Source organism: Nicotiana attenuata, unplaced genomic scaffold (genome assembly GCF_001879085.1).
Source record: "Nicotiana attenuata strain UT unplaced genomic scaffold, NIATTr2, whole genome shotgun sequence".
In the NCBI taxonomy this organism is placed as follows: Eukaryota; Viridiplantae; Streptophyta; class Magnoliopsida; order Solanales; family Solanaceae; genus Nicotiana; species Nicotiana attenuata.
Window position 1 is genome coordinate 447,719 of NW_017670521.1, and position 27,752 is coordinate 475,470.

A 27,752-nucleotide genomic window follows, 5' to 3' on the forward strand; every position below is an offset into this window, starting at 1 on the left:
CATCTCCTTTGGCAAGGACCATAGCAAATTTCTGAGCCGGACCTCGATAGTTATTCCTCCCAACATGCTGAAATCGAATCCGTTCGTATTCATTAATGATCCCAACGATCTCATCTAATCCAACACAACCACTCTGGTGACATGACACCTCAATGCAGACTAAAGCCGCGACTTGCGCAACCCACGCACCAATAAGAAGCAATCCGAACATACTCAAATCATGAAAGTGACTCAAATGAAAGAGATGTACCGCAGCTCACCAGTACTACTACAACGCAAGGTCGAGAACTCGTCTCACATCATTGAAACAGAATACGCGAATATAACCCGCAAGGTCATACCTCCACATAACTTTGCTGTAATGCGCGACCCTATCCAAATACTAGTCCACATGGAACACCTCAAGTCACTCTGCTCGAAATTGACGACCACACGCAATTGATGTCTAGAACCAAAGCAAATCATCATAACCACAGTGAAGCAAATACATAACACTACTCAACCCAAAAGGATATAACCGATACGCCATCCGCTGAGCAATATCCAATATTCCTCCCGCTCGAGCTCCACTGAGAGACCCAATAACACCGCACTGCATGTGCCTATAACCAACAAATCCAAATGCCTCGCAACACGGAAAAGTAACTCATATATCTCCTTAGAACACAATAGGCTCAATAACAATCGAATCACACATCCCTCAGCAATACAACTCGGAGCCAACCCAGTCGAATCAAGTGAGAACACACATCCACATTGGCCTGCCAACGGACCCCTCATCAAGGAAACCCTGAAGCTACTCCCTCAAGTCCTTTAACTCTGCCGGTTCCATATGATACGGTGCCCGGCATCAAAAATCAATACCGAAATCAACAGCCCTGCCCGGTGACATGCCTGGCCACAAGAACACATCCGAAAAGTCCCTCACCACCGGAACTGAATCAATGGTAGGAGTCTCTACACTGACATCCATCACGAAAGCCCAAATAAGAAAAACAATCCTTCCCAGCCATCCGCTGGGTCTTCGAAATATAAAACCACCCTACTAAGAACATAATCCGTCGAACCTCGCCACTCAATCCGTGGCATTCCCGGCATAGCCGACATCGCCGCCTTAGCGCAATAGCTCAGAATGACACAACACTGAGACAACCAGTCCATACCCAATATCACATCCAAAATCTAATATACCAAGCAACAAAAGATCCCCTCGGGTCTCCAAACCCCAATAGTCACTAAACAGCGACGATACACCCGACCCACAACCACAACATAGCCTGAATATGAGGACTCCCAGTCTCCAACTCCATATAGCACACGAATCGCCATATCCGATTCCAATTCTATCGTCCGAGTACACAACACACCTCTAATACCCAATCATTCCCATGAGAGATACTCTTATGATCCTTCTGTGCCACCAAGCAAATTCGAATATCAGCAGTCGATCCAACAAGAAAGTGCCGCAATACTAATGGAGTACCATCAACTTAATCACATTACCTTTTTCTGAAACATATACCCTCGTCAAATTACCCCAATTAGCAATACCATTTCCTTAATCATCTGAAGATCTTTTCCCTCAATCATCTGAAGCCCATTTCCCTAATTATCTGAAATTGCCCGTGCTGCCTAAGAATTTTATGACCTTCCGTTCAGAACTGAACCGTAACCTAACACATGGAAATCTCAATCCTCCCCACATACCGCATATACCAAACCATCCTAAAATAACATGAGAATTTCATATCCCTTCCGAGCCACAAGCAACTATATACTCAACCAACCAAGAACTTTCCATTGATCCCATTCAGAAGAAAATCACTACACATTCCTTGCTTCTTACACTAGCAGAAAATACGCATCTCTAACCGCAGTAGGAATCATCAAGAACTCTCCGCCTCTCTTTTAGACAAAACCAAAGCTGACATGACTGAATCCTTCTAACTCAACCAAGCTACGCAGGCCACCCAAAACCTAAGAGCATTGCATGAAACACCTGTAGAAGCTCGTTACCCCGCAAACATCCAAATAACTAATCATATCCTTGCCATACTGGTTCGGCATACTACCAAACTATCCCATCTATCTGAGCTTCCTTCTGATTTACCTTTAACCTGATACTGCTTCTTGCTATAGCGTCACAATTCCTCAACCCAGACTCACCACAAGAGACCCAAGCATAATACCACACAGTCTAAGGCTCACAACCCGCTGAATACTCTTTTAAATGTTCCCAAAAGCACCACATTCAAAATATCTAGCCTAAAAAGACTTACTGCGAATCTGTAGACATTACCTTCCTAATACTGATGTACAGAATCCCATAATCGATATAGAAATGACACAAGTCTTGTCACCCTCCAAATGCAAAACCTCAGTTTCTCGCCACAAGAACCATTCTCTAGAGTCATCCATTCTACCCAAACTGCAATTAGTCCGATCAAAAGAACCGAACAACATGCGCCTCATTAGCACTTCAGACACCACAGAATGTAACCTTGCCTTAATGCAACCAAACCACTTCCTATTCTATGCACCGCACACCCTTACCAATAACCACTCAAAACATCCCGTGATTCTCATACACCTATGAAGCATAATATAACCTTGCCTTAGTCGAAAATTTTCCCTTTACTCGAGCCATCCTCGGGCTCAATCCCCGCAAACCATAACTGATTCACCAGCACGCCTCAAACTGGAACCAACATAGCACATAACCGTGCAATCAGCTAATCAATAGCAAACTCCCCCACTTGGCTCGAAGCCATAGATCAAAACACACACAATAACTCATAACGCATATACTTAATCGCTGCCATAATACCACAGTGAGATTAACTCAATCCTTCATAAGCTCGTGGAACACCGACCATCTGGTACTTTAAATCTTACGCAAATCTCGCATTCACTCTCGTAACAGTTAAACCCACTCTCTTAAGCAACCCAAAGTTAAATTTCAACACATATATTTCACTTGGAAATAAGATTTTCTAACAGACAGCATAAGGATCACGCAGCCTCAGAATGCTCCGCAGGAGATAACCACCTGTTTTGCCTCCAACTAACATTTCTGTATACCTTCCACCGTCATAAACATTACGCAGTCACTTAGTCTTCCTGAGGCTGAACTCATACCGCAACATGAAATTACTTCACTCCCAACTAGGAAACATGAAAAAATTCATCACACACCCATAACTCGGGGCCATACCTCAAATCAAGATGAAATCAAGCACCTAATAGTTCTTCTATCCTCCAGCAGACCCTTCTCGTCGCTCCCAAATCATACGAATACATCTCACAGTCACATCACACTCATCACGTAACTATCCAGTCATTACTCCCCTTAATAGGGACACAACAACACATATAGATCCAGGAACACGCGCTCACGCAATCAACAGCTCGGGGCTCAAGCTATAGGAAAAAAATCCGGCCTCAAGTCTTCCAAACTGGCCCAACTCCAACACACAGAGATCACATCTCGCCCCTCGACCAGGGAATCACAAGCCATCGATGCACATCTAATACTGAGCGCTCGTTCGCGCATACGAATGCGTGGAAGGAGTTCAAAGAGTTATATTTCAAGCTGAATCAAGGACGCACGATAAGAATTTCAAGAATATGGAGTTTTCCTAAAGGTTCTGCAGCCTCTCGAGGATAAATACAGACGTCTCTGTACCGATCCGCGAGACTCTACTAAACCTGCTCATGACTCGTGAGACCTATGTAACCTAGGCTCTGATACCAACTTGTCACGATCCTAAACCAAGACCCGGTCGTGATGGCGCCTCTCGTGAAGACAAGGCCAGCCGACACATTTCTAATTCGAAGTTAAACAGCTAAACAACAATAAAACAGGCTAAAACATGATTTAATAATACCAAGTAGCAGATAATATCATAACAATGCGGAAGTACAACCCAAACAAAGCCCTAACTGGGGTGTCACTAGTCATGAACATCTACTAAGGTCTAAATACAACTGACAAAGTCTGAAATGTACTAAGTACAGACTAATAGAATAAAGAAGGAGAAAACCAGTGCTGTGAACGCCGGCAGCTACCTTGCTAAACTCCGATGACTCTGCCTCCGATCAACCAATACCCGCTACCGGGTTTAGAAAATACCTGAATCTGCACACAAGGTGCGGGGAGTAAAGTGAGTACTCCGACTCAGTGAGTAATAATCATAAATAAAGACTGAGTGATAAGAAATCACGAAAAGTGCATCAACATGCTGTATAAAAGTAGTACAAAACCAGTAAGAAAATAATGAAGCTGTGAAATCTCTTAAAGCATCTTAGCTCAGTTTAAAACTTCTTCAAAAATGGCCTTTCAACAGTTAAGCAATTGAATGCAAAACAACTAGAACAGATAAGCATAGAGAATCCGCCCCTCGGGCACAATTACACAACTAAACAGGTAAATGACAGGTAAATAAATAGATAAACACATAAAGGCTGGCCCCTCGGGCTATAACTCAACAACTCCGCCCCTCGAGCAATATCTCAGATCAATACCAGCCCCTCGGGCAATCACATAAAATAATACCAGCCCCTCGGGCTATATCTCACATGATAATGGGTATCTGTGCTCACTGGGGGTGTGTAGACTCCTGGAGGGGCCCTTACGGCCCAAGCGCAATATCAAGCCATCTCGTGGCATCATAACTAAGCTCTCGATCTCATATCAATCAAGCCACCTCGTGGCGTACATGTCTCAGGCCCTCGGCCTCAAATCAATATCAGTGTTTCCTCAGGACACAGGCCATCGGCCTTACTCAGTCAAAAATCCTCACAAGCCACTCGGGCAATAGTAAAACAGTGTTTCTCAGCCCAAACATCATTTAAAAATATCATTCAAGTATTAAAACCGAGTAAACATGGCTGAGTATAAAAAATAGTGAAAAATAACATGACTGAGTTCAAGTATAAAGTCAAACAGCGAGGAAATATCAATAAAAATCCCCGAAGGGTTCAAATAGTTGGCACGAAGCCCAAATATGGCATTCAGCCCAAATAATGATGATAGCAAATAGATTTCAGTCAAATACGTGGTAAAATCATCAATCGGGACGGACCAAGTCAAAATCCCAATAGTGCACGAACCCACGCTCGTCATCGAGCATGTGCCTCACCTCAATATAGCACTACGATGTGCAATCCGGGGTTTCAAACCCTCAGAACATCATTTACAATCATTACTCACCTCGATCCGGTCCAAACTCTAGCCCGCGATGCCTTTGCCCGCACGAAGACCTCCGGATGCTCCAAATCTAGCCACAATCAGAACATGACCATTAAAATATGCTAAGGGGACAAAGCCCACTCGAAAATATCCAATTTACATCAAAAATCCCGTGATTTCTCAATCCGGCCCCCGGGCCCACGTCTCGGAATCTGATAAAATTAACATAAGTGGAATCCTCATCCTCTCACGAGTTCATGCGTATCAAATTTACCAAAATCCGACCTCATATGGTCACTCAAATTCTAAAAATTCACTCTTCAATTTCAAGCCCTAAATTCCTAACTCTTCCTCTAATTTCCCACAAATTCATGATTAAACAATGATATAATCACCATAAACACAAGGTATAAAGCCCAAGTAGCTTACCTCTGTGGATACACTTGATCCCCTCTTGAAATCACAGCTTGGAGCTCCAAAATCGCACAAAAATGGTGAACAAAAGACTGAAAATCGCGAAGGGGTATTTTTATACATTCTGCCCAACACTTCCGCACCTGCGATCCCATAAGCGCATCTGCGCTTCCGCTTCTGCGGAAAAATATCCGCTTCTGCGGATTTCACTTATGACACCAGGCCCCGCATCTGCGGTCAATCCACCGCACCTGCGGTACCGCATTTGCGGTCAAATTGTCGCTTCTCCGGCTTTCACTCAAAACCCAAAAAAATCGCATCTGCGACTACATAGCTGCACCTGCGCCATCGCAGGTGCGGTCAGCCAACCGCATCTGCGGCTCCTGCACTTCTCTTCCTCTACTGCTTCTGCGACTATAACTCCACTTATGCGGCGCCGCACCTGAGGTCCCCAATCCGCAGGTGCGAAAATACCAGAAGCAGCAAATTCAGCAGCTGCAACAAAATCCAAACTTCTCCGTTAACCATCCGAAATCACCCCGAGGCCCCCGGGACCTCAACCAAAAGCACAAACATATTCTAATACCTTAATCAAACTTGTTCCAATCATCAAAACACTTCAAACAACATCCAATTACCCAAAACACCTCGGATTCAAGCCAAACTTTCCAAAATCTTCCAAATTCCGCTTTTGATCAAAAACCCAACCAAACCACGTCCGAATAATCTGAAATTTTGCACACGCATCCCAAATGACACAACGAAGCTACTGCCACTCTCGAAATTTCATTACGAGCCCTATATCAAAATCTTGCCTACCAACCGGAAATCGCCAAAATCTCAGTTTCGCCAATTCAAGCCTAAACCTTCCACGGACTTCCAAAATGCATTCCGATCACGCTCCTAAGTCCCAGATCACCTAACAGAGCTAACCAAATCATAAAAATTCCGATCCGAGATCACATACAAGCAAGTCAAATATTGGTCAAACCTTTCGAATTTCAAGCTTCAAACTGGGAACTGTTCTTCCAAATTCATTCCGATTACCCTGAAAACTAAAATCAATGATTTACATGAGTCGTAATACATCACACGGGGCAAGTCATGCCCGGTAAATGACGAACAAAGTGTAAAAGCTCAAAACAGTCGTTCGGGTCGTTACATGATGCGTTTACAAAGAACATTTAGAACTAATTAACCCCTTGATATAACTCCAAACTAACTAAATTCTTAGAAATTGAGAACTTAAAAACTAAAATTAAAGAAAAAGTATAATCAAGTGAATTAAAAGAAGTGATTTTCTAATCTTGAGAAAAGATATTAGTTTGCTGAAGGATTTAAACAACAAATTAATAACAATGGAATTACTCCATATATTAGTATACATATTTGATTTTAGCTTTGCCCACAATTTTTCATATTCTTCTAGAGATGACAGGAAAAAAGTGAAACAATGTAGAAAAAAATTAAAAAACACACATACAAAACACACAAACACACAGAGTAAACAAAACAAAGAATGAAAGAAAGAAACCATCATTTTGCAATTAAACAAAATCAATGTATTTTTTTAAAAAAAAAACACGGGAGGGTGAGGGAAACTTACCTGGTAGTGGAGGGTCGTCGACGGACCTGCAGCTGGGCGCCGGCGAGTGCTGCTGGTATGGGTTTGGGTGGGGGGAGGGAGTGGGGAAGTTTGAGTGAGAGAGAGAAGAGAGAAGGAAGAAAAGAGGGAAAGTAAAAAAAAGGGGGTCGCGGGTGGGGTTTTAAAAAGGTGAAATACATAAATCGCCCCTTTAATTTGTCCTCAAAGATCATCATGACACCTCAATTGGCCCTTTTATCATTTAAACACTTCAAGTGGCTATTAACTGTATCAAATAAACACCTCATAATGACATGGCAAGTTATGTGTATTTTAGTTACAGTTGAGCGCGTGAGGCTTTTATCAAACTCGTTCTCTCTTATTTTTAGAATTAAGTTAAATTTTATACCTGGGTCCAACACCACATTATCATTTTTGCCCACACCTTTGAACGATCAATCCTGCGTATTTTCACCCAAATTCCATATGAACCTTCCTCACCCCAACATCATTATCTCCACCACCTTAAACCACCACCTTCCACCATAAATTCACCACCTATATTTCAACCTGGACGCAAAACTATAAAAGAAAAACAGAAGCTCGCATCGAGTTCAGCCATGGATAATCTCTAAAGGTCCAACCGCCGATTTCAGTTGTCGATTTCAGCCATGGACCATCAAGGTTCATCCATGGATGATAAGCTTCAAGACTATTGAATTTGGTGCCACTCTTTTAGCCTTTGGATTTTTAAGTTGTTGATTATCTCTAAAAACAGAGAAGAAAAGAGAAGAAGTGAGGCAGAACAGAAATCAAGTTGGATTTGCCAACCCATTTTCTTTTCCTTGTAGCTGTTGATCTATTACATATATAAATCATTAATTATTGGAATATTTTCTGTCCTACAATGGCATTGGCTCTATTAAACTAGGGATGAGAGAGTGATAGGAGGTGAGAGGGAGATGGGGCGGAAGGAAGAAGAAGAACAAGAATAGGTTTGGGTGTGGGGAAAGGTGCAGGGCTGGTGTGCTTAAAATTAAAAAATAAGTTTTTTTTTCTTTTCTTTAATGTATTTCTTTGATAATAACAAATATCAATTTTTTTAATTACAAATTACATGTGTCATTGTTTAATTGGTTCATTTGATACGTCATTGGCAAGTGTAACTCACGCATCTGGTCTGCAGCACCTGGGTGTCTATTTGATACAGTTAATATCCACTTGAAGTGTCTAAATGATAAAAGGGCCAATTGAGGTGTCTGGATGATCGTTGAGGGTAACTTAAAGGGAGGTTTATGTATTTCGCACACATTCCGACCAATTCAGTCAGAACTTTGGTCAAAGTAGTCAACCCTCGTTTTACTAAAATATTCCGGCCGAATCGGTTGCTACTTTTTTGTTTTTAATTTTTTTTAATTATTTCCGACCGAATTGGTCGCTAACAATTACGCGGTATTTTTCGCCAAAATTTACGACGGATATGGACGGAATATTAGTCGTAATTATTATTAAGAATTGAAAAATATATTTTTATGTAATTTCCGACTGATTCCGTCGAAAATTTTCGACTACTTTTTTCGGTTGGAAATAGGCCGTTTTTAGTAGTGTATTGCACAAGATTGCAAAGCCATGTTTCACGTCCTTTTTGCGAGAAATGTAGTGAGTGAAGTGTTAATTATAAGTGACATCTTCTTGTTGATTAAGTACTTTCATTTTTAAATTAATGATTCTTTTTTGCAAGTAAATTTGCTAATCAAAATTTATCGCTTATTTGTTAAAGAATGTGTTCATGGTAAACTAGAGAATGTTCTTTTTGGTATCCCAAGGGGACAAATGGTGGCAAAAGAAGTCACAACATTAAACTAGAATTTTATTGTCCAACTGGATTTTTCATACTCCTTTTTTTTTTTCCTTTTATGTGGAAACCGTTGTTTTTTTTCCAAATTATTTAGCTCAGAATATACAATATCAGTATCTCATAGCATCAACTTTTGAGCTAATACTTTGTTACTGTGGAATTTTAGTGGGCGTTTGGACATAAGAATTGTAAAATTCTAAAAAAAGGTGAATTTTTTTTCAAGTGAAAAGGATATTTGAAATTTAGAGTTGTGTTTGGACATGAATATAATTTTGGGTTGTTTTTTAAGTTTTGTGAGTGATTTGAGTGAAAATTTTGAAAAACAGCTTTTTGAAATTTTTTAAATTTTCAAAAATTTCCAAAATGCATCTTCAAGTGAAAATTGAAAATTTTATGAACAAACTTTGATTTAGGAAAAAAGTGAAAAAAATTTGAAAAAAAGAAAAAAAAATCTTATTTCCAAACGGGCTCTTAGTAATTTTGGGGCAGCATATAGCGGCATTCTGTGTATTAATCTTGGAAGTAAGCCCATAAACTCACACACTGGACCACATATTGGACCCTTTTTCTCATTGAGAGGAGCAACCCAGAGTTGGTAACTAGGTCCAGCTCAAGCCCATAATTGGCGGCCCGAGTAATGAGAATATCCTTCCTATGTCTGAAATCTGAATTAGCAGATAAGTTAACATACAATGATTGGGGAGAATAGACAAACAACAAGAGTTAAGGTGTCATTTTCTGAAGCGATTTCCTAATATATTGTTCTGGCCATTGTTTAATTCTCCTAACCTCTTATTCTAATTGTTTGCTGTTTTTACCAAGTAAATGCTAATATGACTTTTTTTACTTTCTTAGTGTATTTTGGGGTAATAAAAGAGATATAAGGATTTGGTAAGATTAAGATCTCAGGTAAATATTCGGTGTGTTTCACTATGTAAGTTATATATTAGATAAGAGTAAGATCTGCGTACACACTATCCTCCCAGACCTACTAGTGAGATTTACTGGACCGTTTTTGTTGTAAGAGTTCGACTAGTGAGTATATTAAGTTCTAAGGTAGCTTTTCTCTTACTATTATATGTTAGAGGGTGTAAATTTCAACCGGCGGTCCCCGTAAATATTAATCACAATAAAGAAAGAAAATAGAGCTGTCAATATGGGCTTGGCTCGTTGGGCCATCCCAGCCCGTAATCTAACAGGGCTGGGCTAGAATTTTTGGAGCCCATTTAAAAATGAGGCTTTTAAGCCCGCCCAAGTAAGCCCGTGGCCCGTGAGGCTTGAGAGAGGTTGGGTTGGGCCGGCCCGTGGGCCTAATAAAAATACGTAGTTAAAATATATAAAATATAAAAAGCATATGACACAAAAAATAACATAAAGAGTATGCTTAAAGTTTATTAAGCTCATCATATTTAAAGATCATAGTCTTAAAACGTTAATTAGTTTTAAAAATTTAATTATTCTTAATATTTAACTAATTAATATTGCATACGAATTGTAGATGTAGATGAAAGTGAAGATGTTAAGACAACCTTCTCGCAAGCGGATTCAAATGTGTTTGATGAAGATGATGTGTTGGATATCCCATAAGCGTATGGACGTTCTCTTGAATACTTATATTTGAGTTTGACTTTTAGTGAATAAAATATAGTCTTGTCTTTTATTTTTTAGTGTTTATTGTGATATTGGAACAGTATAAAAGTTATTAAGTTTTGTGACATTTTTCCAATAAGATTTTTTTTAACTTTTAAATATTTATCTTTTTTTTAGGTTAGAACTTAAGGAAAAAATATAAAATTATATTTAAAAAAATAATGGGCCAGTCTGTGGGGGCCCGCAGCCCGCATAAAGCTGGGGTGGACTGACCATTATAAGGCCCATCAAAATAACGGGCTAGCCCAGCCCAACCCGTCAATTGCTAAAGCCCACGTGGACTGGACTGGGGTGGGCTGGGCTGGGCTAGCCCGACCCCTCCCATATTGACATCTCTAAAAGAAAATGCATAATCTCCACCACCATCGCCGTAATCTTCAATTCACAATGACAATTGACATATAATTTTTAATGTCAAATCATCTTTTAATGTTTAGAATCAATTCTCTTTTGGAAATATTTTTTCATTAACCGTTCAATACATTTTTTTAATTCTCAAGCTTTTATTGGAAATTTTCGAATAAAGATAAAAGGGTTCCTCCATTTACCACATCATATTCCTTGTGGTTAATTGGTTATCAAAAACATCTAACCGATGTATAGTCACATATGAATGAATATAGGGAAGAATTACAAAGAAAATATACATGACTTCACAACATAACAGAAAATGGCCCATATTTTTAAGTTTACCCAACCTAGCCCATATCGTACATATTTTGAAAATAGTAGCTCTTTCAAATTCAAAATATGTGTTCTTACAACCATTACTTTCACTCTCTCTTCTTCTCACATATTTTACATATGCTTCAAGGGGTCGTCCGCCATTACTGCTTCTCCCCCTATGTCACCTGGTTACAATGTAAAAAAATTGAAGTGTAGAAGTCCACCATTGAAGGCCATTCAAAGCTTTAGTTTCGAAAATAGGACTTTTTGAGTTTGTTAGTTGTTTGGATTGGGTGTTGTTTTGATTGAAAATATCAAAAGGAGTTCAAAATTTAAATTTGAAGTGATTTGGAGTAGATTTGAGCAGATTTGAGTTAAATTTCAGAAAAGACGCAAAGAAGAAAACGAAGTCAATTTTTTGTATAATTATGTATAATCTTGTATAATAGTGTATAAACACATATTATACATTATTATACACTTTTATACACCTTTATACAAAAGTCTGTAGACGAATTTATTCCACGATTTCCAGTTGCAATTCTTGTTCAAAACTAGTCCAATTAATCTCCATTGAATGACTTCAAATTTTATATACAACCTCCGTATACTATTTCTAACAAGTCTAAATAACATCCACTCCAAATTTCTCACAAAATCAAATTCGGAAATTTAAACCCACATATTTAAGCTTGTTAAAAATCTAATTTTCACCACCCCAATGGATTTGATTTGTTGAACTGATATTTGAGTCACAGTTACTGATTCGAAAATTAACTTAAAAGCTTGAGCAAACTTTTTTAAAAATTAAATAGTAATTTTGAGAACCTATTGGAGTTGGAAGTTGAATCTTAGCCTATTACTTTTAGGTTAATTGATTGTAAATTGAAATATCGGCTATAAAATTGAAAAATAGAGAGTCCAATTATTTTTATGTGAAGTTTTCCCAATATAAACTTCCAAATATGATTCACTTTTTTGTTGGAAAAAAGTGAATCATATTTGGAAGTTTATATGACTTTATATGTGACCTTTTTTTTGGGCTATCGGGAAATAAGTGTTTAAAAGGGAGATCTGCCAAATTTTTCACTGGGAGCATAATATCTTCGTTTAACCCAAAGAAAGTAGAAGAGATTAATTGGCTATCCGGGAGAAAAAAGATAAAGAGTAAGAAATTATTAACAACTTGTTGAATAATTTGAATAGCATCCCTATCTATTTGTTTTCATACTCGTTGAGAAATGTTTTCTTTAGTCGAAGATCTAGTGAAAACTGAAAACAACCTTTCTATCATCTTGAAATCGGGGCAGAGTCTATTTATACTTTACTTTTCTCGCATTTCATATTGTGGGAATATACTCGATATGTTATTGTTATTATAACTTTCCTTTTAGCGGTAGCAATTTGTTTTTGTTGTAATTACTTTATATTCTTGTCGATTGAATAGTTAACAGATGGATATGGAAACTAGCTCTGGAGCCCAAAAGAGTTAGCTGCTGTATATAGTTTATTAGATTGAATAAACTTTTTTTTCGACCAAAAAAAAAAGTAGAATGGAATAAAAATACTATCTTCACACCATAATTTTTTGTTTGATTACTCTTCAAAAGTCAAATTAAACTTTTTAACAGAAAATATTATATAAGTTTTATCTCGTTTTCTGAAAATTATGAACTCTTTGCATTGTACTTTTTGTGATTTCAATTATTAGTTGTTTTGGAAAATTAAATTCTTTTTAAATTTTTTGATATCTTAAAAACAATAATGTATTTCTTACTACATTATATTTTATTCTTACATTTCTTGTTGCTATTAGTGTATGTTAATTAAGTGTAATATTAATCGAGTGACACGTTTATAAAATATAAATGTAACCAAATACTCTCATGATTAAATTATTTCAAAGGTATAAAAACCTTTTTAAAAGATAGTAATATAAACCATATAAACTAATGATTTTTTATTGAAAATTGTGAAAGATAATTATTAAAATGAGTTTGATTGAAATTAATTTAAACTTTTGAAAATAACGGAAAAACAATTTATGAATACAGAGTAGAAAATAGAACAACGTCAGAAACTATAGCGAAACCACTCGACGAAGTGGGAAAAGCCAAAGGAATGGACCAAATACTCTGCCTAATATAAGTATTGCTATTGAATCAGACAAACAGCTTTATAAAAAGACAAAGACAAGCTTAGGACACAGTACCAATCACATGGACAAACTTGTCATTTTCTTCGGCCCACCCAAATGCCCATTCATTACCTTCCTTTGTCGTCTTCGATAATCATCTCTATAGCCCCATAGCATGTGCTTCCCTTTAATCCACCATTAACCACACCCCCTACCCCTTTTCAACCCCACCCACCCCTCCTAGCAACCTCCGAATCGAGGGAATAAAAGTCCTCCTTTATCCTTTAATTTCCTCATTCAGATCTATCAAATGAAGCGGCAATTCGACGGCGGGGAAACCGATTGTGCTAATTTCGCCGCCGGCGAAGGGGAGTTGAAGAAGATGAAACAAGTCATAGAGTCGGAGGAAGAGAAAAAGTTGCCGATGAAGCGGCAATTCGATGCCGGAGAAACTAACTGCACAGCCTCCGCCGGAGACGGTGACTTGAAGAAGAAGACGAAGATGGAGGAGATTATAGAGTCGGAGGCGGAAGCGGAGGCGGTGTTGTTGGATGAGAATCTGCTGTACGAAGTGCTGAAACACGTGGACGGGCGCACGTTAGCTACGGCAGCGTGCGTTAGCAAGCAGTGGAACCAGACGGCACTAGATGAGCGGCTCTGGGAGCTGATCTGCACAAAGCACAACCGTAACCAACAACAGCAGCTCCGCGCCGTCGTCCTGGCTCTCGGCGGTTTCCGACGGCTCTACTCGCTTTACCTCTGGCCACTCTCAAAGCCGTCGCCGTCTCCATCGTCGTCTTCTTCGACTCCTCCAACTTCCACCTGGCCTTGCCTTCCTCCACCGCCTACTCGGCCGTTGAAATACGCCGCTACGAACACTCGATGGGGAAAAGATGAAGTCAATCTCTCGCTATCGCTGTTATCGATTCGGTATTATGAGAAGATGAACTTCAAAGCTAATAAATCAACTTAATTGATAATTCAATTTCAAAATTTAACATTTTATTGTCCTAATTTTTCAGCTTATGGTTTGCTTTTATTGTGATTTATGCTTTTAGATCTATTGATTTGGATCTATAACTCTTATGTATCATATGTAAGCTTTTGATATTCCAAGCAGTTAATGTAAACTGAGCCCTGGTTAATTCAAGTCACTGATACTAATTACTAATGTGCTTACCATTAATTATTAATCTTTGATCGTAAAGTTCGTTGTTTGGATGTGACTTGTGAGGAAAAAGGAAAAGAGGAGGATTAGCATGAAAATTTGTGGGCAGAAACAAACAGATAAGAACAAAGAGGTGTCCATCCTTTCTGGCTTTAATTATGGCTTTGGGGGAAACATTCGAAAATGACGAAAATGGGGCGTCACGTTTGAGATGATGTGTCTTGGCTCTTGGCTCTTGGCTCTTGGCTGAGCTGGCTCTTGGCTCTTGGCTCTTGGCTCTTGGCTCTTGGCTCTTGCCTCTTGGCTCTTGCCTCTTGGCTCCTGGGATGTACTAATGCGCATTAGTAAATTCACATGGATTTGGCTTGAGATTATATTGGAATAGGTATTCATTCGGCACTTTGCCAGTTGATTCTTGGTGGGTTTTGCTGGAACCTGGAACACTGGGTTTTGGGCCTTCCATATTTGGATCCCAAATATTAAAATATTAAATACCTCCAGTACCAATTTGCTTTTTTATTTTGGTTCAAAATAAGTGTCCATTTATATAATCAAGAAAAAATTCAATTTGTTTTTACAAAGTTATCCTTATATATATATTTCTAAAAAGTTTTTTTACTCCTCACATTAAATATTTAATTAAGGGTAATTTAGTCATACTAAGTATTTTTGTATATAATTTAGTATTTTCTTAATAGGCGTGCCACAAGTAAATTGGTCACTTATTGTGGACCGGAGGGAGTAATGTTTATAGCTATTCTTAGGGATGCTATTTAGAGATTAGTTAGTACTTTATTTTGTTCTAAAATTTCAAATTAAAAATCTGAACTTCAGGACAATTAAGTATGTTTTCGTCCTGAAAAAATAAACTAAAAAATTGAAATTCAAGACGCACTGACTAATTCCTAAATAACAGCCGTTTAGAATGGCCTAGTGTAGAATAAGGTGATAGCTCCCATAAAATATTCTTTTTTTAAGGATTGAGGGGTCAAGTGAGCTCCATACCTTTCATAGTTGAGGTTAAAGGTTCAAGTCCGTCTAATATGTGTAACTTTTGTACCAAGTGAAGCTTGCGTCTCAACATAACTTCAACAGTTCAACTTACCAAATTTTATTTGACTTCAATTCCAAATATGCTTGTTTTTCTATATCCACTCGAAGCGCCTACTTGAATGCACGTATATGATTGATTCTGGGCTGGTGTAAGGCCCAATTAGGATTCAATTTTTTGTATCGTCACTATTCTGTAGTGTACTAAAAGGACGAGCACTTTCTCCCACTTGACACACAGGCGCGCGCGCACACAGAGGGAGGGAGAGAGGGAGGGAGAGACTATTGTATGGGGCAAAATCTGACCAAAAGAATTCTATTTAAGGAAGAGCAACCAAGAAGCAACCAAGCCGAAGTCGCGTGTAGGAAGCGATATGCCGGCGAGTGATTTGGCTACGGTCGAGGTCGAGCACTCAATTCGGTCTGAACGGCCAGTTCATCACTCAGATATTCTAGAGGAATATCCTGTGAGATATTCCAAAAACTCGGGTAATTCGGTTAAGGACCGCTGGGTAAGGAAAGTGTTTGGCATAAATATCATGAGAAAGTATGACACAAGGGGGCAGCACATACACATACAACAAGAGATACATCCCTAAAAAGGGAAGGAGGCTCCCGAAACCCGGGGCTCCTGATCGAAAAAGGAGATGAGAGCTTAGAATCTCGATATGCATCTCTAATTCTAGTTTATCAAACGGATGGAAGGCAATTTTGTTTGAGTATGATGATTCTTTTCCTTTAATGTATTCCTCTTGTCATCCGATATTTTTGGAGCAATTACCTGTTTCTTACATCATGAGAGTCAATCGTTGTTGTAATCAAAACTTATGTTTAGTTGTGCTTGTTCATTCCTATCATTTATCTCAGATGTAGAATTGATTATCTTTGGCTAAAATTTGCACCAACTCTTTTTATCAAACTGGTTTAACTAATAAGGCCTAATACTTTTTAGTCAAACAATTTGGCGCCGTCTGTGGGGATTTTTCTAGCCAAATTTTAGTTTCCTTCAGATCTAATGTCAGTCAGAGTTCCCGGCTGTCGTAGCCTCGCCCTCTCATTGCAAACACCAACTTGAAAAATTTATAGGCAAGCTTTTGAAATAATTGAACCAACCGAGGTCAGATCTTTGTATGAAATCGAAATTATGTTTGATATCCGTACGAAAGCCACGTCTTGCTGTAGTGACGGGTTTGGTACATCGTGAGTATGAGTTGTCAAAGTTATGGACACTACGTATTGAGCATGTCCACAATCCTACTGGCTATATTTGCGTTAGACATTAATCTATACTTTATGCACACTACCCCCTCTCTCGGGAAGGGACGATAGCCTATTTGTATAATTCTTTAAAATAAAAAGTTTGTCCTGACCATATATACGAAGTGTAATTTATGTTTTCCTCATTCTTGTGCACCGAGGATTGGATCTCGAACTCGAGATCCCAACAGGCGAAGTTGTCAAGATGCCCAGACTCGACTCGCGGCAAAGCTAAGCGCGAGGCTGAGATCCAATCTAAAGCCAACATTCGAGTACGGGGCAAAACGAGTCGTTCTACAACGCCCCTCTCCCCACGCCAACCAATCAGGTCAAGGTAACATTAAACGATTTCGTTTGGATTTAGCTTGTTATCTTTCTCTCTGAATGAGGATGAGAACAGGGTTGTTCTCCCAGATACGCGAATAAGGAACAAACGCCATCAAAACAACGCACAAGCAAAACATTCCGCACCATACCATCCTGCAGGTAACGGCCGAGTAAAATTCCCTCTCCAACAAGTTGGTGCTTAAACACCATAAAGAGAAAGACCTGTGTAGACCGGGACTGGGTCACCGGTCCGGAAAAATATGAATCTCTCCAACAAGTTAGTGCTCAACGCCAAAAAGGGAAAGACCCGCATAGACTGGGACCGGGTCACCGGCCCGAAAAACATGCGAATCCCTCCAGCATACAGATAGAAAACAAGCGCGTAAAACTCACCTACGCGCTCACCAAAGCAACTATGCAACAGTATAACTAACTGAAATTCGATCTCGTCCTCACATTGAGACGTCCCGAAGCTTGAGCAAGACATTCATCGCCCCGCCTATCGACTACTTCTATAGGCCGAGCGATGAAGGGACTAGACAGACTCGGACTCCTCGAATGTATGCACGGATCGAACGGAAACGTGTAATATCCTCCAATGAATAAACATAGTATGACATTCCTACACGACGCCAAATGTACACAACCACGCCAACGCAAAGGAACTATGCATTCTCACTTGAATTATTTTCCTAGATAAAATTCGACCTCGCTCGAATTAGCAGGTCAAATCCGACCTTGCTCGAATTAGCAGGTCAAAACTGACCTCGCTCGAATTAACGAGGTGAAATTCAACCTCGCTCAAATTAGCAGGTCATATCTGACCTCGCTCGAATTAGCAGGTCAAGTCTGACCTCGCTCGAATTAACAAAACGAAAATTCGACCTCACTCGAATTAGCATGTCAAATCTGAACTCGCTCAAGTTAACTACCAAAAGTCGGGGACTTATTACGAGAAAATCCAAGAAATTCAAAAAGAAGGAAAGGCAAAGGCGTACGATCAAAGACAAACCAACTACTTTATTTAAAGAAACAAAAGAACATCTTACAAAGGACCAAAAAGGGGCCCCCACCTACCCAACTAAGTACAAAAAAAAGAAACTAAGTACAGAAGGAAAAAATCAAATGCAAGAGCTTCGTTCAGCATTATCCACGTTCACACCGTCATCTCTCTCTTCGCTCGGTTCATCAACCTCACTTCCACCATCACCATCTCCATCAGAATGTTCCTCATCAAAGGCAAGCCCGTCCTCGGCCTCATCAACTTCACCAGCTTCCAGCGTCGAAGGATCATAACCACAGGCAAGCTAGGCCTCACGCGCTTTAGCTAGAGCCCCTTCGAAAGCGAACTCAGAGACATTCCCCGCTACTAGCAAACCCTTATATATATCCCGCTGAGCCTCAGCGTGAACCCACATCCCATACAAAGGACGAGGAACGTCAACAGAGGTGGGCACAGGATGAGCCAAAGCCAATAATTGCACCTTCTCCGCCTCAAGAGCAGTAACTTGATCACCCTCGAGACCTCCCTCTCAATCTCTCCAATCCGCTCATCAAGTCGCGCCTCCCTCAGAACGGTCGTCTCCATCTCAGTGGCACGTTTGGACCTGAGAACGCTGATAGTACCTTCCAGCGCCGCGACCTTCGCCGAGGCCGCCACTCAGGCTCCTTCATCCCTCTCCAGCTCGGTCGCCTCCCCTTCCAATTAGGTCACCTTCTCCACCAATTCAATACTTAAACCGGCGACCCTAACTTCACTCTGCTCAAGCTCCGCCCGTAGGGCCACTACCTTCGCCTGAAAGGTCAACACACTTAGCTGCAACACCCTTGCCCACCTCGAGCTCTTCTTCCTTAGCCCTAAGCAGCCCCTCGAGTTCGCTGCATCTACTCATGGACCACATCAGGTCCTCATCTTTCCATTCCAACTCCTCTTGAAGGGACTGAGGATTGCCACCTGCCCTGAGTCATGCATGCATCTCACGACACTTGTCACAGAATCGGCAATATTTTGAAACCATTTTCTGAAAACGGAAGCCCGCCTATCCTTGCGGCGGATACTCTCCGTCTCCATAATAAAGGTCTGAAGAAAGAAAAGAGAATAGAAAGAAAAAATTAGCAAGAATAGGAGACGAAAAATGAAGAAAGCAATAGACTCACCCTCAAAGCCATTCCGGCTACGCCCCGTTATAGGCCGGCATCACTGATCTCCTGAAGGGACCTGCTCTTAGTAGCGGAAAAAAGAAGGGCAAATTGAGGCACCGGGCTCACCGTGTCCTCCAACAAGTCACACTTGGGGGAAATCTCGATCACGCGGGAGGAATCGCCCATCCCCGCCTCCACCCGACTGAATCCCGCCTCAAACATTCTTATGTCCTCGGGGTCAATATCCGAGTCAGATTCGTAGTCATCTACGACTACGCCCTTTGCCCTCTTGCTGGCTGAAGAGAAAGAACGAGCCATTTGCGAAGTCGATGGGCCACGCGGAATAATCGCAGCGGCCTCCGAGTTCTGCCCCTCTACCATGGTAGATTCTTCCATGCCAGAAGCAGGCACCGCCTCTACGCCTGAGGGGGATACAGTCTCCTCGCCTAAATTGGTATCACGAGCGGACTCAGGCACTGCCAACACGGGCTGGCTCCTCGGAGGCCCCCCGGTCCCAGGTACCCCATCTGCCCTTACTCTCTGCCTCTTTAACGGAGCCTCTTCGCCGTCGTCCTGAGACGACTCGTCCACCAAATGAACCATGGGATGCGGGGTCTCAACCTGAAGAGCATCCTCACGAAGGACAAGCACGAGAGGGGTCGTAGTCTGTAAAGCAGTGGCGGTCTAAACGATCTCACGTGCAGCCGCAATCGGTGCAGGTCCGATTGTGAGACTCGACTGACGAAAAGTAAGCACCGAAGCCCTCGCCCTCCTCGTGACCCGTCGGCCTACAAAAGAAAGAAGCTTAAATCAAAAAAGAAAACACAGAGAAAAGGACAAAGCAACTAAAAGAAAAACGAGATGACTCACCAACTGAAGGTCTACATCCGTATCTCTCGTGGAACGGTGACCATGCACGAATCCCCATCGTGTAGGGTAACTGGCTCGCCCACTCACGAATATCAGCGACTAGCGGGGGAGGTGCCTTCTCGGCTGTGAAATAGAAGGAAAAAGAACAATCAATTCACCAAAAGGGGACAACGAGAAGCCGCTATCTAAAAAATATATGTATCTACGAAAAGACACTTACGGGCAAAATTCCACTCCTCAGGAAATCCGCTAGGATTCGACACGCATGCTCCGTCCTCACAAATAAGAAGTTCTCCCAAAAAAGGCGATTGTTCTTATCATCCATCTTCACCACCAATCCCTTGGTCCCACGGTGACGAAGATGTATCATAGTACCCCTGCAAAAACTGGGTACAAAGAGGTGAAGCAAGTGGCTAAGAGAAACCCCCCGGCAAGCCAGTTCCGCGTACTTGGTGAGCATGAGGAAAAGTTTGTATATATATGGGGAGAGCTGAGCAGGGCACACCCCGTAATAACGACAAAAGTCTTCCACCAGGTAAGGAAAAGAGAATGTGTAACCAATGACAAACGGGTACGCATAAAATGCGTAGTACCCCGGGGCAATGTACCTGCACGACGTCTCTATCCGCGGGAACGAGTTCAACATGATCGGGAATTCTCCACCTGGCCTTAAGCGCAGTAAGTGTCGTGGCGTCCATTACGGAAACAACGGGCTCAGGATCATCGTCAGGTAAATGCTTGAAATCAATCCTAGCTTTCCCTGAGCGTGGAATTATCTCATCCACGACGGGAAAGTTATCATCTTCTACAATGATCGTCCCTTCTTCATGGGATGGCACATCCGTTTCCAATGCAACAGTGCCCGTGATTCTTTCGGAAGTAGAAGGTACACTAGCTATGTTTCTTCGGTTATGCAGGCGATAAGAGCTGGGGTGGAGGGAGTAACAATGGCAGGGAACTTCGAAAGAAAAATGAGTGGAAACGTAAGAACTTGAGGAAAGAGGAAAGAGAAACCTGGAGTCTTTTGAATAATATGCAGAAAACACAGCAACCCCAAATGAAGAATTCTCTCCTCTATTTATAAGAATACAAACATCCCAAGCGGGAAAACCAAACGCCGCCACGTTATTCCAAAGCAGAGGAGGCACGCGAAACGACGTAACGTATATAGAACGTGCGCCATAATGACGCATGACAGGGTGACATCATTTCAAACTGACAGAACGGTCATGTACGGCTCCCGAAGCATCACATCGTCATCTCGCTATGAAAGGTCACCCTTCGACCAATATGCTCAGATTCCTCAAAAAGGTGTAACTGGCGAAGTCTGCCCACCGAGCTCGCCCAAAGGCGACCCCGATAGGCGGAGGGACTAACTGTATGGGTCAAATCTGACCAAAGGAATTCTACTTAAGGAAGAGCAACCAAGAAGCAACCAAGCTGAAGTCACGTGTAGGAAGCCATATGCCGGCAAGTGATTTGGCTACGGTCGAGGTCGAGCACTCAATTCGGTCTGAACGGCCAGTTCATCACTCAGATATTCTAGAGGAATATCCTGTGGGATATTGCAAGAACTCGGGTACTCCGGTAAAGGACCGCTGGGTAAGGAAAGTGTTTGGTATAAATATCATGAGAAAGTGTGACACAATACAACAAGAGATACATCCCTAAAAAGGGAAGGAGGCTCCCGATACCTTGGGCTCCTGATCGAAAAAGGAGATGAAAGCTTAGAATCTCGATATGCATCTCTAATTCTAGTTTATCAAACGGATGGAAGGCGGTCTTGTTTGAGTATGGTGATTCTTTTCCTTTTATGTATTCCTCTTTGTCATTCGATATTTTTGGAGCAATTACCTGTTTCTTACATCATGAGAGTCAATCGCTGTTGTAATCAAAACTTATGTTTAGTTGTGCTTGTTCATTCCTATCATTTATCTCAAATCTAGAATTAATTTTCTTTGGCTAAAATATGCCCCAAATCTTTTTATCAAACCGGTTTAACTAATAAAGCCTAATACTTTTTAGTCAAACAACTATCCTCATGAATTCTGCTGCTAATTTAGTAGAAGCAACAGCTCAAAAAGGTAAGGAGTCTTTGTTTGCACGCAATGGAGGTTGTTCGATTTTAGTTAGAAGTAGAAGTAGAGGGTGATATTTTTCTCATACTTTAGAAGAAAAATAAAAATTAAACAGATTAATTTAGGCATCTTCCATTCCACTTCATAATCGCGCTAATGGTAAAAAAAACAAAGCCCAACAAGCCATTTGTCCTACACGTAATTCACCGGTTTTACAAGAACTGTCAGGGGTCGTTTGGTATGAGGTATAAGAAGGTATAAGGGTGGATCACCTTAATACTCTGTTTGGTTAGTAAACCAGGTATAAGTTATCCCGGTGTTAATTTTAACACCGGGATAACTTATACCTTATAAAAGGTGGGGTAATTAACACCGGTATAACTTATACCTTCTTCTTAGAAATTATGCAATTGTCACTCTTAATACAACATACCAAACAATGAATAAACAATAATCCCAGTATAACTAATCCCAGTATAACTTATCCCAATATAACTTATACCGGCATAACTTATACCGGTATAAATCATATTCCAACCAAACGACCCCTCATTTGTTAAAGTGGAGCAGAATGCACTCTAGGCCTTTAGCCATGGAGCGAAATTAATAATTTACACAGCATGTAAGCAGTAATGTCCACCATAAGATAAAATTATGTGAATACTATTTTTCCAAATGGTTGAAGCAGCGTGGCTGGATAGAGGTAAAGGTTATGCTTTTTTTAAGAAGTTGATTCATGTATTGCAAATTTGTCTTTGATTGGTTGTAGCAACCTTCTTGATTAATCTCTGTGCCGAACTTTATCCATCAATTTTACATTTTGGGTTGTAGAGAAAATCTTGGGAGTAATTGTTTTTATTTTTTAATCAGAAAGTATCGTAATGTTTATAGCTTAGCCTAGTCAATACAGAGGATTGAGGTCAAATCAGTCCAACGATAATCGCTCGGAATCCCATCTAAGTTCAAGCATTCATGGCATGCAGAAAAATTAAAACATGTCTGGAAAATAAGGAGTAAAATTCAAGCATTTGACAATCCAATAATTCACTGGAATTTCCAGAGGTTGGAAAATCAAACTTGGTTTCTGATCATATAATTCATTTGCTTAAACATCAGAGCCTGTTTTGCAGATGATGATGTCAGGCAAAACAGTGTATACATTTGATTTTAACTCTTATAAAATATACCCTTAGTTGTTCTATTCAATGCTTTAACAGAAGGCCTAGCATACACATGCTTTTGAATCATTTTGTTGCTTGTTTGCTTGATCAACAGAGGCTTGCTCCACCTTGCTTAGCTTAACTTGATCAATGACTCTTCTAGCCCATTCTGCAAAATAGGTTTCATTGTGTCCAACCATCCCATCTTTATGAAAATGAAAGCACTGTTGACGATCTTGTGGAGATGGACACTCCTCGCCTATTGAATCCCACCATGCACCTTGATGTTTCATCCCTGATTGATTCGCCATCCAGTGGTGAGCATATTGGCCTGGGCCAGCATTCTCTAACCAACCCTTTGGGAAGAATTCCATTACACTGCTCTCGCGGTCCATGAAGAGCATATTAGTTAATTGTGCTCCATGTGGAGACGCAACAATGTCAGTGTTGGTCAGTACTTTTACCTAATAAAGGACATCGACATTATTTCAGATACTACTGAAGTTTCTAAGCAGCGTAATGTGAATCTAGTCGATGAATGTTTCGTGGTAAGCTTTAGTTGTATATTTAGTTCTGAAAAGTACAAGTACTTCATCTGGAGTAATTACTGAATACTGATAATAGAAAGGTGAAAATGTGTACCTGGCCGCAGAAAGATAGATCTTCTGACTGAACTACCCGCAGAATGCAGCCTTCGATCCTTGCACATTCCTTTGAAAATATACCAGTCACAGCAGTTGCATTCTTGAATGAGCGAGAACCTCTTCTCATCAGCAGTGTAAGTCTTATAATTGGAAATCCTCTTTCATTCAGCTCTCTACCTTTTCCTGCAGGATTAAGTCCACAGTAACTCCTAGCTTTGCAGCGCAGCAGGTCGAACACCTTCAGCTTTGTGTCCTGCCTCATTTGGCCTAGATCATGCCTCGTGACAATGGCTTTCTCAAAACAGTAAGGTACATCTCCTCTATCAAATCCTTCCACCTTGACCTCACCAAAATTCGCTTGCATAAGTTGTTGAATCCATGATCCCATTCTTAATCTCAGTTCTCCCCAATGGAATAGCACCCATCTTGATGGCTTCAAACACTCATTTTTCATTGACCATCTCACTAGAGGGGTCATTGCAGATAATCCATGCCACAGATTTAGGTGGTCGTAATATGTGTCTGATACAAACGTTAAGCCTTCCAGTAGAATAGCAGAGTCTGGAAGACTTTCTCGCCATGCCAACGCATATGAGTTCTTTGTGCCATCCCTAATATCCTGTCCCTTAAAGCAAAGAAGCCGTCCTTTGGATGCCTTAGAAGGGAAATACAAGTATTCTGCTTCATTTTCCTCGAGTGTGTCATTCAAAGAGCTCATAAACCAGGTGTGGCCAGTTGTGGCCGTTTCTCTAAATCTAAGGTCCGTAAGGGGAAGGAAAGTGACGGAGTCTTTGAGTTCTGCAGTCATGGTCTCAATGACATCAGTCTTATTCTCTTGTGAAAGAAACGCCCATCTTTCGGACTCTGGTGATAAGGTGAAATCAAAAGGGGATGAGTATTGAATGTGAAAGAGGATGAAAACCAGAAACAAGGAGGAAACAAAAATGCTGATGAATTTTGTGGAGAAGCATTTGTTCTCGCTTTGAGGGCATGACTTGAGATGATCTTCCATTTCCATCAGTTAAGCAAAAGATGAATCTTCGTGACTGGCAAAGATAAACACACTATTTCACCGACTTTTAGAAGCAAATCTAATCTCGAGATCGGAAATTAAATCTATATAACTAACTTAGTTGACGTAAAACTTGGAGTAATCACGTTAGAAATTCCTACTCAGGTGATAAGCACATGATACAAGACTTAGAAAAGCAATTTCCGCATTGAGAATGAATGCTTTTCGAATATTTTAGTTTCAGGGTTTATGGTCAGTGACAGAGCCGTGTTTCCCGTTAGTTTTATTGAAATCAGTACTTAATCTACACTTTCGTCAAACTTGCAATGAATTCTTCGCTCTTAGACTTTAAGCCATTGGGCTTTAAAGTAGAAGAAGTGTGAATTGGAAATGGAGGGAAATTGAAAATTTGAAGAAGTGAACTTTTGTCTTGCACTTTGTCCCTCATTGGTGAGGGACAACCACATTTGTCTGCTTATATATAGAATCACTTCTTAAAGCTCTTAAAAGGAGTTGAAGAGAATGAACCCTCGCGCCGTCGTCGTCGCTCGCTTGGCTCGGCTTTGGCTTTGGCTTTGGCTTTGGCTTTGGCAAATGATCGATCGATAAGATTATTTTTGGACAAAATTTATTTAACTATTTAATAATTAATTAAATGCCAAATCACTGCTGAAAATACGCCAAAACCTTGCTGAAGGTTCAGAGGGCCTCTCTGGCCGCGGTTCTACCGCGACCGCGGTAGAACCGCGGCAGGCAGGTTCAGAAAGCCTCTCTGACCGCGATTCTGCCGCGACCGCGGCAGGCAGCGTATTCTTCTGAAAAGTCACCTTTTCCAGACACCTCTTCTGATAATTGCCTAAAAATTCTGAGGCAAGGCTCCATTTTCTGCACACGAAAAAATACTCCAGAACTTCTTTCTTTCTGAATATACTGCATTCTAATTCGCAGTCTCTCTCTCTCAAATTCGTAAGTGTGATTTTGCTCCGTTCTTTAAGTTCGTTGGTATTCTGCAGTTTGTATTGCCACTGTTGCAGGAAGGTTTATTCCGTTTTATCCTGGGAGGATTTATAAGGACACACAAGCAAATTGTGGACTCGGAATATTTCTTAAACTCTTCTGTTTTTTCCAGTTTCTTTTATTTTTCTAACAGTTTTTTTTCTGAATTTGTGTTTTAACACAGTAGCGCTTACAAGCTTAAGGAAGTTTAAACTAAGGTTTCTGTGTTGAAACATATATTAAACTGTTATTCATATTTTGTATATTGTTTTGGAGACTAAAGCCTTCGTGCTTTCTACTCCAATAATTGTTCTGTCCGGTTTAAAGTATATAAAAACTTTACCGGAATAATAAACGTACGGGTTTGAAGTATATAAAAACTTCACCGTTGTTACGTGTTGTATGTTTGGTTTGGTATTCAGTTTGAAGATATCAAAACTTCACTGATTTAACAAAGTTCTGTTGTGTTTCCAACTCTACAGAAAAAATGACGAACGAAAACCAAACTAATGGAAATGTTGTGGGAACGGGAGCTACTGTTACGAGTGCTGCTGCCTCGTCAAGCCGTTCTACTCCTGCTCATGCTATGGCACCGGCAGAAAAACCCGGAAAGTTTTCCGGTATTGACTTCAAACGCTGGCAAATGAAGATGCTCTTCTATCTTACTACGTTGAGTTTGCAACGTTTCATCAAGGAGGATCCTCCGGTCATGGCTGAAAATACTCCGGATGATGAACGACTTGTTGTAACTGAAGCATGGAAATATTTTGATTTCCTGTGCAAAAATTACATTTTGAGTTGTTTGGAAGATGGCTAGTACAATGTCTATAGTGTCATGGAAACTTCAAAAGCGTTATGGAATGCGCTTGGGAAGAAATACAAGACTGAGGATGCCGGACTTAAGAAGTTCGTGGCTGCAAGGTTCTTGGATTTCAAGATGATTGATACTAGGTCGGTCAAAACTCAAGTCCAAGAACTACAAGTCATTGTACATGACCTCCTTGCTGAAGGTATGACCCAAATCAATAATTTTATTAATAAGATTTATCTTATTATTAATAATGAATTTGTTATTGAAGGTATGGTCATAAATGAGGCCTTTCAAGTCGGTGCTTTCATTGAGAAGTTACCTCCACTGTGAAAGGATTTTAAGAACTATCTTAAACACAAACGGAAGGAAATGACACTAGAAGACTTGATTGTTCGTTTGAGGATAGAAGAGGACAACAAAAATGCTGAAAAGAAGTCACGTGGACACTCGACAATAATGGGGGCAAACATTGTTGAGGAGGCACCACAAAATAAGAAGAGGAAGAAAGCTTCTGGACCAAAGAATTACCCAAGTAAGAAGAAGTTCAAGGGTAATTGCCACAACTGTGGAAAATCTGGGCATAAGGCGGTGGATTGTCGTGCGCCAAAGAATGATAAGAAGAAAAAGAATCAAGCCAACATGGTTGAAGATGAAATGGAAGACTTGTGTGCCATGTTGTCTGAATGCAACTTGGTAGGAAATCCGAAAGAATGGTGGATAGATTCTGGAGCCACCC

The 27,752-nt window shown here is 40.5% G+C and overlaps 2 protein-coding genes across 2 annotated transcripts; one reads left to right on the top strand and one right to left on the bottom strand.

Moving 5' to 3' along the window:
- The first annotated feature begins 13,565 nt into the window (after positions 1-13,565).
- On the top strand, positions 13,566-14,669 carry LOC109240515 (F-box protein GID2). The gene has a single exon (XM_019407171.1). It carries the CDS (start codon positions 13,812-13,814, stop codon positions 14,472-14,474), a length of 663 nt encoding a protein of 220 aa, XP_019262716.1. The 5' UTR covers positions 13,566-13,811; the 3' UTR covers positions 14,475-14,669.
- Positions 14,670-23,393: 8,724 nt separating this feature from the next.
- Positions 23,394-25,376, bottom strand: LOC109240516. Its single transcript, XM_019407172.1, has 2 exons — positions 24,196-25,376; positions 23,394-24,017 (listed from the first exon to the last, which is right to left on the bottom strand). Exons 1-2 carry the CDS (start codon positions 25,213-25,215, stop codon positions 23,616-23,618), a joined length of 1,422 nt encoding a protein of 473 aa, XP_019262717.1. The 5' UTR covers positions 25,216-25,376; the 3' UTR covers positions 23,394-23,615.
- Positions 25,377-27,752: the final 2,376 nt, after the last annotated feature.

What these genes read in the sequence shown, in the direction of transcription:
- LOC109240515 (XM_019407171.1), top strand. Translation starts at nt 13,812, where the DNA reads ATGAAGCGGCAATTCGACGGCGGGGAAACCGATTGTGCTAATTTCGCC.
- LOC109240516 (XM_019407172.1), bottom strand. Translation starts at nt 25,215, where the DNA reads ATGGAAATGGAAGATCATCTCAAGTCATGCCCTCAAAGCGAGAACAAA. An exon ending in ATCTATCTTTCTGCGGCCAG is followed by an intron (nt 24,018 to 24,195) that starts GTACACATTTTC and finishes GTCCTTTATTAG; the next exon opens with GTAAAAGTACTGACCAACAC.